Source organism: Sciurus carolinensis, chromosome 9 (assembly GCF_902686445.1).
Source record: "Sciurus carolinensis chromosome 9, mSciCar1.2, whole genome shotgun sequence".
Lineage (NCBI taxonomy): Eukaryota > Metazoa > Chordata > Mammalia > Rodentia > Sciuridae > Sciurus > Sciurus carolinensis.
The window spans coordinates 3,932,252-3,945,061 of NC_062221.1; the positions used below are offsets into that span (position 1 = coordinate 3,932,252).

The 12,810-nt window shown below is 33.7% G+C and overlaps 1 protein-coding gene across 1 annotated transcript in view; it reads right to left on the reverse strand.

Moving 5' to 3' along the window:
• Positions 1 to 370: 370 nt before the first annotated feature.
• Positions 371 to 12,810, reverse strand: part of Dhx36 (DEAH-box helicase 36) — a 40,260-nt gene continuing 27,820 nt past the window's right edge. The window contains exons 18-25 of the mRNA XM_047563862.1: positions 10,943 to 11,116; positions 10,713 to 10,799; positions 9,874 to 9,957; positions 7,928 to 8,027; positions 7,744 to 7,834; positions 4,961 to 5,081; positions 4,108 to 4,260; positions 371 to 3,750 (exon numbers count right to left, since the gene is read on the reverse strand). Of these exons, the coding sequence (XP_047419818.1) occupies positions 3,565 to 3,750; positions 4,108 to 4,260; positions 4,961 to 5,081; positions 7,744 to 7,834; positions 7,928 to 8,027; positions 9,874 to 9,957; positions 10,713 to 10,799; positions 10,943 to 11,116 (996 nt within the window). The 3' untranslated portion in view covers positions 371 to 3,564. The remainder of the gene's footprint in view (positions 3,751 to 4,107; positions 4,261 to 4,960; positions 5,082 to 7,743; positions 7,835 to 7,927; positions 8,028 to 9,873; positions 9,958 to 10,712; positions 10,800 to 10,942; positions 11,117 to 12,810) is intronic.

Here is a 12,810-nt window from a genome sequence, read left to right on the forward strand (position 1 = left end):
AAAGATGCCCATCATTGATCATAAAAGTAAAAATGAAAATCAAAATGAAATAGGACTACACATCCACTAAAGGTGAATGTTAAACAATCAAAAACTAAAAATCCGAAGTACTGGCAAGGATGTGAAACACCTGGAACCCCACGCATTGTTGTTGGGAATGCAAGACAGGCATATAATTCATTAATTATGGAAAAAGCTCTAGATAGGCTGATACCAGTTAATTATAAGTTATTCTCTATATTTACTGCGTTTTTCAAAATAGCCACTTCCAAAAAACTCAGCTCTTATGAACACACTTACCATATGACACTGCAATCTTAATCCTAGGTATTTCACCAAAAGAAGAGAAAACATAACCACACAGACCGTATGCACACATTCATAGCAGCTTTATTCACAATAGCAGAAACACGGAAAACAAGCCAAATGTCCACAACCAGTAAATGAGTAAACTGTCATAATGACACAGTGTAATACTAAACAATAAAAAAGAACTAATACATGCACCAACATGACTTATCTCAAGCTCTGTGATATGTTAAGAGAAAGAGGCTGGACATAAAGACTGTACATGATTCCATTTATTGGGAATTCTAGAAAAGGCAGAACTAATGACAAAAAGCACATGAATGGTGGTCAGGGACAAGAGGTGGGAAGGGGAACTGCCTGCAGAGAATGAGGGAAATATTGAGGTGATGGGAATATAATTACATAACTTTATACAGGTGCCAAATTCACTGACATACACTTAAATTGGTTCATTTCATTGTATATAAATACCTTAAAGTTTAAAAAAAGTATGGAAATATATCAAAACAAATAGTAACATGATTTCCTTTTTATGTCGAATTTCCAAAGATTCTTTCATGAGGATGTTTTGTTTTAAAATCAGAATAAAAATACCATTTAAAAACAATTAACATTATCACAAATACATACTATACATGATCAGAGTTGTTTAAAAATAAATACAAACTCAGAGCTAAGACTAGAAGGAAATCTACCACAATTTATTTACTCTGGATGAGAGGGTACTAAAATTCATTCTAAAGTTTTTCTACAATTAATAACTAGTAGGGGTGGTCTTCATTTTAAAAATGCAGTAAAAATAGAGAATAACTTGTAATTAACTGGTATCAACTCATCTAAAGCTTTTGCCATAATTAATGAATTAGGTAGTATTATATGCTGTTTTTATATGCTTTTTAAACCTTACCTAGTGGTTTATTTCTTCCATGTTTTCCCCGTAAGTTGCTATTTCACTGCTGTTTTTTCAAGTTATTCTCTATATTGCTCAGAATGACTTCTTAATTTAACGTCTTTGTTCTTTAAAATCTCTAGGTAACAGACACAGAACTTATTTTCCACTAAGCAATGCCCTATTCTGTAAACAAAAGAAACACAACAAATAAATAGCACCTTTGATTAAGATTTCTATCTGCATCAGCTGTAGAAACACGACATAAACTGGAGGTAACAATAACTGCTTTAAGTTCTGTGAATCCCTCACCTATTAAACAATTCTTCAGGGTTAGTTCTCCCATTCATATAAAGATTAAATACCAGTTTGCCAAGATGGAACCAACTAATCATTTTTTTCTTAGACAGAATCTTTAAATCCTTTCTTCCAAGACCATTTTGTCAACTGAGTAAGTATTTAAACTGGCTAACAAGAGGGAAAAAAAAAACCAACCACAAAAATTAAACACTCCTTTAGAGCCAACAGGTCACCTTGACTTTATGGGTAAAATTAATATGCTACAATATTGTGACATGACTCATTCCAAAACCTCACTCTGGGAGGCCAGCCAAGAGAATGGACTGAGGACACACAGTACATTCAAGCCCTTGGTAGGCCACAATGAGGGACACACATTCCCAGAAACGGGAGCAGTACCAGAACCAGCACTGTAATAGAACAGCATCGTCAATACATTCAACCACTGAGGATACATTTATTCCTTTGGTTTCCTTGCAATTTACTGGAAGGCACAATAAAATTTGCACTCTTTAGAATATAGCAGGATGCTTTTGCTGTGTTTTTTAATACCTTCAGACATAAGGGTCAAAACTGTTACATCACAATGCAGGAGGCCACAGTTCAGTGACAGTGTTTCAGTTAATATACTTTCTGCCAAGTTAAAAATACCTTACACTAAATGGGGTTTAAAAAATGAAGGATGTATTTATTCTATTAACATCAATCCACGTGTAGGCAGTTCTAGAGTCAGTCAGTGCTGTAGCTCACCCTGCATCAAGGACTTTGGCCAAGTGTCATCTTTCCACTCTGAACCAACCTCAGAATATGGCTGTGTCCCTTTCTGATCCTAAGTTGGATACAGCAGTTCCCAGTATCAGATTCTGACAAGACACTGTCTAAAGAAGAGAGCAGAGTTTTCTCTTTTACATCCATTAGCACAAAAAATCTTTCTCAGACATCCCCTGGCTTGCCATTGCCACAGGCAAACTCACATATGCAGGCCTCACTTAGGACTTAAGAAAGGAATAAGACCACACGTGACTGGCTCAGAACCACCTAACTCACCCTTGGGGACGAGTTCGACACGACATGTCAGGGCCCAGTTGACAAGCGAAAACAAGAAGGGAGAGACAAAATGGCTGTTGGAAAACAACCCACAGTTTTTGTCACAATCTGATAGGGCTGAGAAAATACGTTACCTGTCCTCATACTAACTTCCACTAGCTAAGAAGGTAAAACAAGTGTTGGGAAAAAAAAAAAAGAAGACAACACATTTAAAAAATATTTCACGGAGAAGTAACAACAGACTCAGTGAGGACATTGTGTGTACCAGGCACTAGTCTATGTGTTTTACATATATTAACATATTTAGGCCTCACAATTTTTATCTGTATTTAAGAAAACGGAAAAGCCAAGTAACTTGCCCAAGACATCTAGATGACAGGTGAGACTGGAACTTAGGCTCCAGACCCATGCTCTCTAATGCTGCTACATTATGCTGTACTAGGCATGAAAAAGGGGAATGTATATTAGAAAAAGTATGAACATCAAATAAACCATGTGAGAGTGGAGATGCAGAAACCAAGCCAAGAAGTTAACTAAGATTTTACACATTGTACATTTTATTAGATACCAGGCTTTAGTACAACAAATTTACTTCTGATAGAAGTTTCATTTTTAAAAAAATGTTGCTATATCCAAATTCTTACCTGACCCTGCTTTCTGGCTAACCTTTCATTTTTACTGGTTCTGCACTTCATTTTGAACAGAAAATTAATTTTCTGTAACAGAACAAAGGAATTTCTTATGGTATAAGACTCAATATGTTTAAGAGGAATACTCCCAAAGAGTGGGCATGACCACAACAGACTGTGACCAGAGAACATATTGCTTTTTATGGCATATTTATAATAGCTACAGATAACATCATCAAGTCATGCACATTAAATCTTTACTACCTACTAAAGGATTCTACCTTACAAATGAAAATTGGTCATGTCCCAGGGTTTGGCATTTAGCCAGAAGTTAAACCATGAGGAAAATGGTTTGTCAAACTGGCTTTTCAGATCACCACGGAAAAGTTGTCAGCTGTAATACCCATCCTGGAATCGTGGTGGAAAGCTCCTGGGAGCTGCCTCTTCTTGTGTTTTGATTAAGTCTGTAATAGCTGACAGGACAGCACAGTCTCTGGATTTTGTGTCCTTCCAGTCCACAGGATGAGGACTTTCAATCTTCTCTTGTAGAAGGATATCTAGTTCCTTTCTTAATTCCTAAGGTTGAAAAAATTATATGTGTTCAACAAAGGCAGGTGTGTTATCCAGCAATATAACAGAAAAAAGTGACTTTAGGTAGTACAAAGAGATTCACAAGTTATTACACACAAAAAACTTGAAATATTCAGTGAGGAACAAAATAAAGTTTGGCTAAACAATTCAAAATTTTATCTGAGCCATTTTGAAGTTGATCTGTTACTACCTCAAAAACAACTTGGAAAAACTATGGATCAATTTCTCAACACCATGAACTCTTACGAAATAGAGCAAAAATCATTACTGTGTAACATCTGAAACAAGACCACCTGCTGACATGCATGGACATCTAAAGATAATCAGGTAAAGATCAGTCACCTTAACAAGATGGGCAATTCTTGCTGGAGACTGAAACACGATCCATTCGTCTACAGCAATGGTTTCCTGGTCATTATCCTTCTGGATGGAAATATCACCTCCAAAGAACAAGAGACAGTACGGGGAAACTTCTGTGCAGTCATACAAGTATATCTACAATGAGAATGGAAGTAAATGAGTGCATTTAGGAGTCAGAAAGGATCATTACCAGGCTAATTCAATAATATCACCAGTATTGATCTTATTAGTGGCTTTCTTCTAAAGTATTTAATTATTGGCAGTGTTGGGGTTCAACACCAAGAAAGTGTCCACCTCCATGTCAGGCAAATGGTATCCCACTGAGTCATACACCTACCTCCAAGAAATATAATTTTAAATGAAACCACCTTTGTCAATTCAGAGAACACAGATTTTATATTTTTGTTTTAATTTAAAATACACTATTCTTTGAACAAAATATTTTGTGTCAAAACCAAAACACTAATGTAACTGAAGTTATTTTTATTTATATATTCAGCATTTTAAAAGTCCTCTAATAAACAGAATCCACTTAATATTCTGACCACTACTTATAAGGTATACTGCTGTGCCAACAAAATTGTGCCCACAGGATAACCTCCCATACACCATAAAATTCAAGGATCTTTTGAAAGGTTCTGAAAAAATCACACAAACCAAATAACTATCCTATTTCATGAACACACAAAGTTCCATCATGACAGACCTGCAAGTTGAAAGCATAGGTTATAGGAATACAGCTGCAATTTATGTGAAAAGGAAAATTATTATTTTGAGAATTATACAAAGATAAGACTGATAATTGAGATTCATAATTATCTAAATGTTCACTTACACTACTTGTTCTCATCTTTAGGTGATAGATAAGCCAGTTGTAGTGAAAATCTGTTTGCTCCACATTAACAGATTTAGGATGAAGAGCAACCAGTCCATCAGTTTTGGTGTAAACTTTCACCCTTTAAAAAAGTTAAAATGCAGTTTGTTAAAAAGTATTTTTAGGGGATTCTTTTTATTGCAAAATCCCAAACATACCCCAGAAAGTAATTCCACAGGTGAGTTGTTTATTTTTGCAATATATAAATGTAAAAGTTAACATTTGAGGAAAGAAAGATTTTCTTAACGATAGATGGGAAAATATCAGCTAAGTAGGAATACTCGAAACCATATAACTAACTTCTGCAGGTGTTAATTACTCAACATATTACAAAAAGCTGACAGAATACTCCTTTATGTTAAATATATACTATACCGCTAAGGATGAAGAACAACAACAAAAACTCTGAAATAAATGACCAAGTAAAAAATTTCACAGGGTGTGTACCCAGAATATAAACTAAAAACAGAATTGTGTTGAAAAGTGAGCTTTTCCTAAAATTGATTTAAAAGAATCTAATTTAAAATATGTTTTCAATGGTCTCACACTCAAACCCCTGTAACAGGAATATCTGGAATACATGTACTTTGACAGTTTAGTTTAGTATCTCAATTCCTAGGGGGTGTCTTTAATAAGTTTTATCACAATTTATAAGAAATTTTAATATTATTCAGTTTATTTTTAAATAGCAACATTAATTTCTTGTATTCCTTAAGAATATGAAGCTATAATCCATAAATTCTTCCCAACTTTAAGAGTATTTTTTTTAAGTTCTAGGAATACACTTACATCAAAATCATGAATCAGTTAAGATTCATTATTCAGAATAAAATCAGAAATTATTTTTTTTTGACCCAACAGTCAGTTTAACTAATGTCATTCTGCAACTGTTGGCAAATTTCCATACAGCATCAGACTCTACAACCTTGGTCAAAACAACCCAACTGTGCTAGCACAGCAGGAAGACAGACATAACATGTAAATGGGCGTGGCTGTGCCCCAATAACTACTAAGAAGAGTTTTGGCCTTTAAGCCAAAATTTACTGACCCACTATTCTAAACTGAAAAAAAGCCAATCCAAAGAGAACTTTTTTCATAAATTCCTCCCAGAATGACACAGGAAGATGATAAAATATTTGTTTTCAAAGAGCCTCTCTGATAACCTACCTATAAAGTTAAAGAAAAGAATCTTGCAAAGTACTGACATCAGAATTGTAGTTGGATGACTTAAAATATAGATACTCCAATGGTAATGATGAAAAGTCTCCTGTTTACCTGTGATCTTATACCTTAAAATAGGGTTTCTTGACCTCAGCACTACTGACTTTGGGTGACACTTAACTTGCAGAGTTGTTCTGTGTATCATGGGATGTTTAGCAGTACAGCTGGCCTCTTATCTCATAAGACTTTTGCCAACCATAAATGTCTCTACACATTGCCCATAGTTCTCTGGGGGGACAAATCACCCCCAGTGAAAACCACTCCCTCAGAACAGTGTTTGCACGTTCTATATTTTTTGCAAATGTATTTGCAGTCTACATTTTTCAAGTTATTAATCACAAGGTATCCAACTTTGTGTGTGTGTGATATTGGGGATTGAACCCAGAGCTCTGCTCATACCACACAAACACTTTACCTGAGCTACATCCCTAGGCCCTGCCTCTTCTTTTTATTTTGATGCAGTCTCACTAAGTTGCCCAGGCTGGCTTTGAACTTGGCAATTCTCTTGCCTTGGCCTCACAAGTGGGTGGGATTATCCAGGCTTGGCAGGGTACCAAACATTTTCATTTATCAGTTTAATACTACCAGTTCCTACACAATTACTGTTTTATATGTTTACCGACAAATAACAGGATCATAAAACTATTAATTACTACTATATATAGGATCATAAAACTATTAATTTCCCCATGGTACTAGATGTGTATGTTGTTTGCAATACCACTGGTAAATTAAAATGCACAGTTATCAATGTACTCAATGACTATTTAATGACTCTTGATATATAATTAAAATCTACACTGCCCTCCAGATGTGTGGCAACAATTCACATACCACTAGTCATTGGTGACTTTTAGCTTCTCTGTACTTACTGAATTTACTTACTGGACAGAAGTATGCCTCAGAGTTGTCCCCAATTACTACTGCAGCTATTTGTGTGTGTGTGTGTCTGTGTGTCTATACTAGTTATACTATTTCTTAAAACAGTGAAATAACCACAAACTTATTTAAAGAGTTGTTTTCCATTTTGCAAGAAGATGGGGGAAAAAAAAATCACTGAAACAAACACTAATCTAACCGATTTCTATGTAACCCATTTCATTTTTAAAAGGTGACTGGTTTTCAAATATTTACACTGGTATCATGTTTTACTAATATTCTTTGTAATTAATGAGTGACCAGACAGGTGATTCTTGGGATGTGTTGTGAGTTTGCTGCCTTCTAAGTGATCAAAATAATGGTGAAGCTGGGCGTGGTGGTGCATACCTATAATCCCAGTAGCTTGGGAGGTTGAGGCCAGAGAAGCACAATTTGAAAGCCAGCCTCAGCAACTTAGTGAGGTCCTAACCAATCTAGCAAGATTCTGTCTCCAAAAAATAAAAAATAAAAAAAGATGAAAATAAAGATGAAGAATATGGCCCAAATATTGTAAGAATAATCTTCATTAAAAGCCCTGTTAAACTAGAGAACTTTGAAAGTTTAAGGAAGAGAACTGCAAGTAATTCTTAATCTTCAATGCTTACATTTTTCTTTTTTTACCCAAATTTAGTCGGATTTTAGCAACTTTGGGATATAAACCAGCACAGATGACAGCTTTTATTATCTTCTCATTATCTAGGGGAGTGGAAAGGTAGAGGGGGAAAAAGTAAAATACCAAGACAATGGACAACAATGGCAAGTTATTTTACACTCTGTTTTCTGATTTACCTGAATTTATATTAGATTCCGGGTCTTTAGGATTTCTACTGCTTACAAATCCAGCTCCAAGAAGATGTTCAGCAAACTGTCCTTTCATGTTATGCAGCATCTAGGGAGCAATGGTAACAAGCAGAACCAGAACACTGTTCACACACTGGGGGTATAAAGCATATATATTCAAAAGTAAATTTAATTATAAACTGTCTTTGCTTTATGAGAACACTTTTACAAAAATATTTTAAAGAAGGTGTTGGCAAACCATAAAAACTTGGTTTTGTCAATAGCATACTATTGGAACACAGCCACGTTATTTCACCTACATATTGTCTACGGCTGCTTTTGTATTGCAATTATAAAGATGAATGGTTTTAACATAGACTATATGGCCTGAAAGCCTGAAGTACAATCTGGCCTTTCACAGATAAAAGTTTGCATGGTATAAGGAATAAAATCACTGATATTTAAGGACTACTTTATTTTGCAAAGAATTCATGAGTAGAATTTTAACAACTACTCTTCACACCTTAATTTTTGTCTGTGGGGAAGACCAAACCAACAACATCCATATTTTTATTACTAAGAATTAACTACTGTTAATGCATAGGACCTAAACTTTAAGAAAAATTATGATGATTTGAATACAAATAGTGCAAGGCTCAGTAAAAGCATTAAAAAAAATAAAGTATTAATGAAGAAACTTCCCTTATCTCAACTGTCTTCAGATGTGATAATTATTAAGTACACAAGACTGCAGACATTCATTATGCAGAGATATTAACAAAAGAATTATATCCTAATGTGATCAGTTTTAAAAACAAGTTATTTTTACAAAACTGTTTTAACTCCAGTTCAATTTGAAGTTACACACAAGAAAAGATTTTCTACAGAATTCCTTTAAGCTTAGGAGATTACAAGGTATGACTTTCACTTCCCCATCTACTGTACCCTATAACTGACTTTGTCAGTCACCTCCTGGTTCTTTTTACCATTATACCGTTCAGGATAATGATCTTTACATTCTGTTCTGTATGTGTAACTCCCATCATGCTTTTGTGTAAGTTATCTATTATTTCAATATAAAGTACACTATCAGCTGACTTAGCATGTGTTCTCCATCCTTAAATCTTCATTTTGATTCAAATCTTAATAAGAAGGCTTTCACTATCAAATAGTTTTTCAAAATCTCACAGGTGCAGTATCTCTGGAGTGCTTTCTTGAATGCTTACCCTTTGTCGTGACAGTTGTATTAGTATCTTCACTGGATATGATATTCACAAATAACACTTGGATAAGCCATCTTTTCATACTTCTGGTTCACTTCACTTTTTCCATTTCAGGGGAATGGTCTTTTACATGTCTCTGAATAAATATTCATTTACACATGATTTCTATATAGAGATATCTACTGTCCTCATGATGTACAAGTCCTGTCTAAAAACTTTTTACTATTTAACTGCTTTAATTTTTGTCTTTGTGAGCTAAATCCATAAACTGTGACCACCTCAAACCTTTCCTCCATGGCAATAACTGCTTTCAAGGGTGTCTACCATTTTGTACTTTGTGATTTTCTTTTGGTCTTCAATTTAAGCTCTTAGCTCAGCAGTCTTTTTATTCACTCTACAGCCTTACTTTTTATCTTTGTTTTACTGAATGCGTATTCATATTAAATTATTTCATATTATAAAATGGTTAAGTTTCTTCTGCTGAAAGATGCTAGGTTCCATTCATTTTTTTCTTTAGCCTCAATATCTTTCAGAGTCGTCAAGTCACTTTTCAGTTTGCTAATGACTGATGAGCATGTTTTTATTAGATAGGCTGAACTCTTAATTCATTTCTAGTACAAGTATATACACTCTGTATATGCCATATCTTACTACATATATATTTACACAGAATGGATACAGACATACACCAATCTATCGCATGTGGTAATTACAGCAAACATTCATCATTACCTGCAGTGTGTTTGAGGACAGAAAATATTCCCAGCAGTAGTCCTTCTCATATCTGAAACCACGCCGCCTAGCTTCTTCCCAGCCCTATGGGGCAAATAAATGAAGAAATCTACTTATGTTATTCCCTGAAGCAAAGATTACTTACTAGTTTCCACTTTTATTTAATAACAGTTTGATCTTTCACTGATATTTTGTTTTCTTTGTAAAAATTCAAAGAATTTTGAAATTTATAAACTAAAAGTCAAACTCATGATGCTGGTCCCTAAGAAATTTGTCACTCAAGTTCCAGATTTTTATATGATTTTTATACAAGTTAAAAAATAATAGATTGTGTATTTTACACAAATGGCATCATACTGTACATAGTTAGACTAAATGACACTTAAATTTTATGAAGAAGAGTATTAAACATTTCCTTCAAGTAAGCCTGACTTATAAAAGTAGAAAACACCTTCCTAATCTGAACCATGTATATGGTTATGATATTCTCTCAAAACATTAAATCTGAATACAAGAGTGATTAATAAAAAAAGATTGTCACATAGGTCAATAAGACAAAGATATAAAAGAATGATACCAAATATAAAAATGAGACATTTTTCCAAAGAGGAAAAATGTAACAATCTATTACAAAACTGAAAATAATTCCATTTTTCAAATGTTCAGCTAATTTCAAAGATTCTTAGCATTTCCCCCCTGAATCTATAATATAGATTTTTAAAAGGTAAATACACTCCTGTTCTATTGTCAGCTTTTCACTTGAATGATCTATCACAGTCCAGAACCAGATAGACAGATAGATAGATTTATTTATTTATCTATCTATTTATTTATTTTACCTCAAATGCATTCACAACAGTCAGGTGATCACTTCTAGTTTCTTTTGCCAATTCTTTTCTTCTTGCATCTGCAATCTTTTCTTTACCCTATTAAACACAAAAAGTCAATTTAAATTGTTCTGACACTGTAATAAAGAATATTCTAGTAAAAAGGTAATGAAAAAAAATTATGTAATCAACAGCAATTTTCAGTATCTAAACATGCACAGTCTTTATTCTGTCTTTCTTACCAATGGAATGACAAAGGGATCTTTGAAGCTGAGACTAGCAGCAATAGTGAGGACTGGGTCTAAGCAGCAGAACAGAGCTCCAAAAAGAATCATTTTCCCAATATGTGGCTCAACTGGTAACCGGGCTAAGTGGACTCCAAGAGGTGTCAGTTCTTCTAGTTTATCCAGAGCATTCTGTAAAGAAAGTTTATTTTAAAAATAGACATGGTGAAGCTATTTTAGTTTTTTTCTTAAGAAAGATAACTTAATGCCCCAATATTGTTCTGCTTCAGTTTTCTTCAACAAAATATAAATTATGGTGTCATTAAAGGTTAGAAAGTTATCTAAACAGTAACAGAATTAATACACAACTTAGTTTTATTGGGAATGGTAAGAAATAACAAACTAGCAAACTTTCAGTCAAATAAAGAAAAATCATCCAATAAAACACAAGAGTGGTGGGAAAAACAAAAACACCATTATATATTTGGATGAAGTACAGAGCCCCTAGATTCTTCCAGTTTAGGTGCTATAAGAGAGCAAGGCAGAAGATAAAGGGCACATCTAGAACCCTGGGAAATGGGAATGACTTCTGCTGATTTCCTAGGCTCTGTCCTACCATACCTGTGGACAGCTAACATGATTTGATGAAACCAAGAAGCTAAGAAAAGAACTATAAGAATTACAAGTCTAAAACATGGATTCAGGGAGGTTAGCTCAGAAGTTAGGATTCTTTTCCTGGGAGAAGCAACATAAATGCTCTCTGGAAAAAAGTTATTCAGACTTCAAATTTTAATCTACAAATAATTTTATAAACGGAATTTCCAATATATGTTAAAATAACTAGATATAGATATAAACAAAAAATTTTTTAAAGAAATACATAAGCATTCCATTGGACACACATTTCTAAACAGGGAGGTTATACCATTGATCTTACTTAATAAGAAAGCTCTCCCAGACAGTAAAATCATAATATCACTAGATCTTAAACCTACTATAATCTTAACACCTAACTCTGACAGAGTATATTTGAGCAAAGGATAACTACTAAATAATTCTACACAAGAAAAATAAAAGCCAAAATACTGTAATGGCAAATGAATCCTAGCAAATGATTTCAGAAATGAAAACTGGTTTAACATTTGAAACATCAATGTAATTCAACACAATAACAGCAAAAACTCACAAGCAGAAAAATTATGTAGTTACTAGTATTAAATATATTTTACAGAATTAATAAATACAAACAAGGCCAATGTTCAAAAATGAATTTCATTTCTATCAGGTTTACAAGAAAAGATAAAACGTAAAAGTTAGTGTAGAATCCAAACGTACCACTAACCTAGAAATAAATCTTTAAAGACACACAATAAAACCCTAAAATAAGGAAACTTTAAATATAAATAAAAGATGACATATCATGTTCTTATTTGTAATACATTATAAAATATGTCATTTCTCCCCAAATTGCTAAGGCAGTGTAGCCCCAGATGAGGATAGAAATACAATCAATAGATTGAACAAAGCCTAGAAAGAAAGATATCTTTAAACACTTGACTGATGACAAAGGCTACAGAATAAAGATTTCCATAAAGGGTGTTTAATCAATTAAGTGACATATATGTAAAAGCTTATGTCTCCTCTATCACCATACAAATTCAGACAGATTACATATGTGAATCTGAAAGACAAAACAAAGTTAAAAAAATCTTCATGATCAAGTAAGAAAACATACTATGGGGCAAAAAGCAATAATCTTTTAAGACTGATATATTTGACTGGATTAAAAGTAGGCACTGGTTTATTAAGACCCTATTTAAAAGCACAGGATACAAAACAGACATGTGCAAATACACATGACAAAGGTGCAGACCAAAGACCCGAGA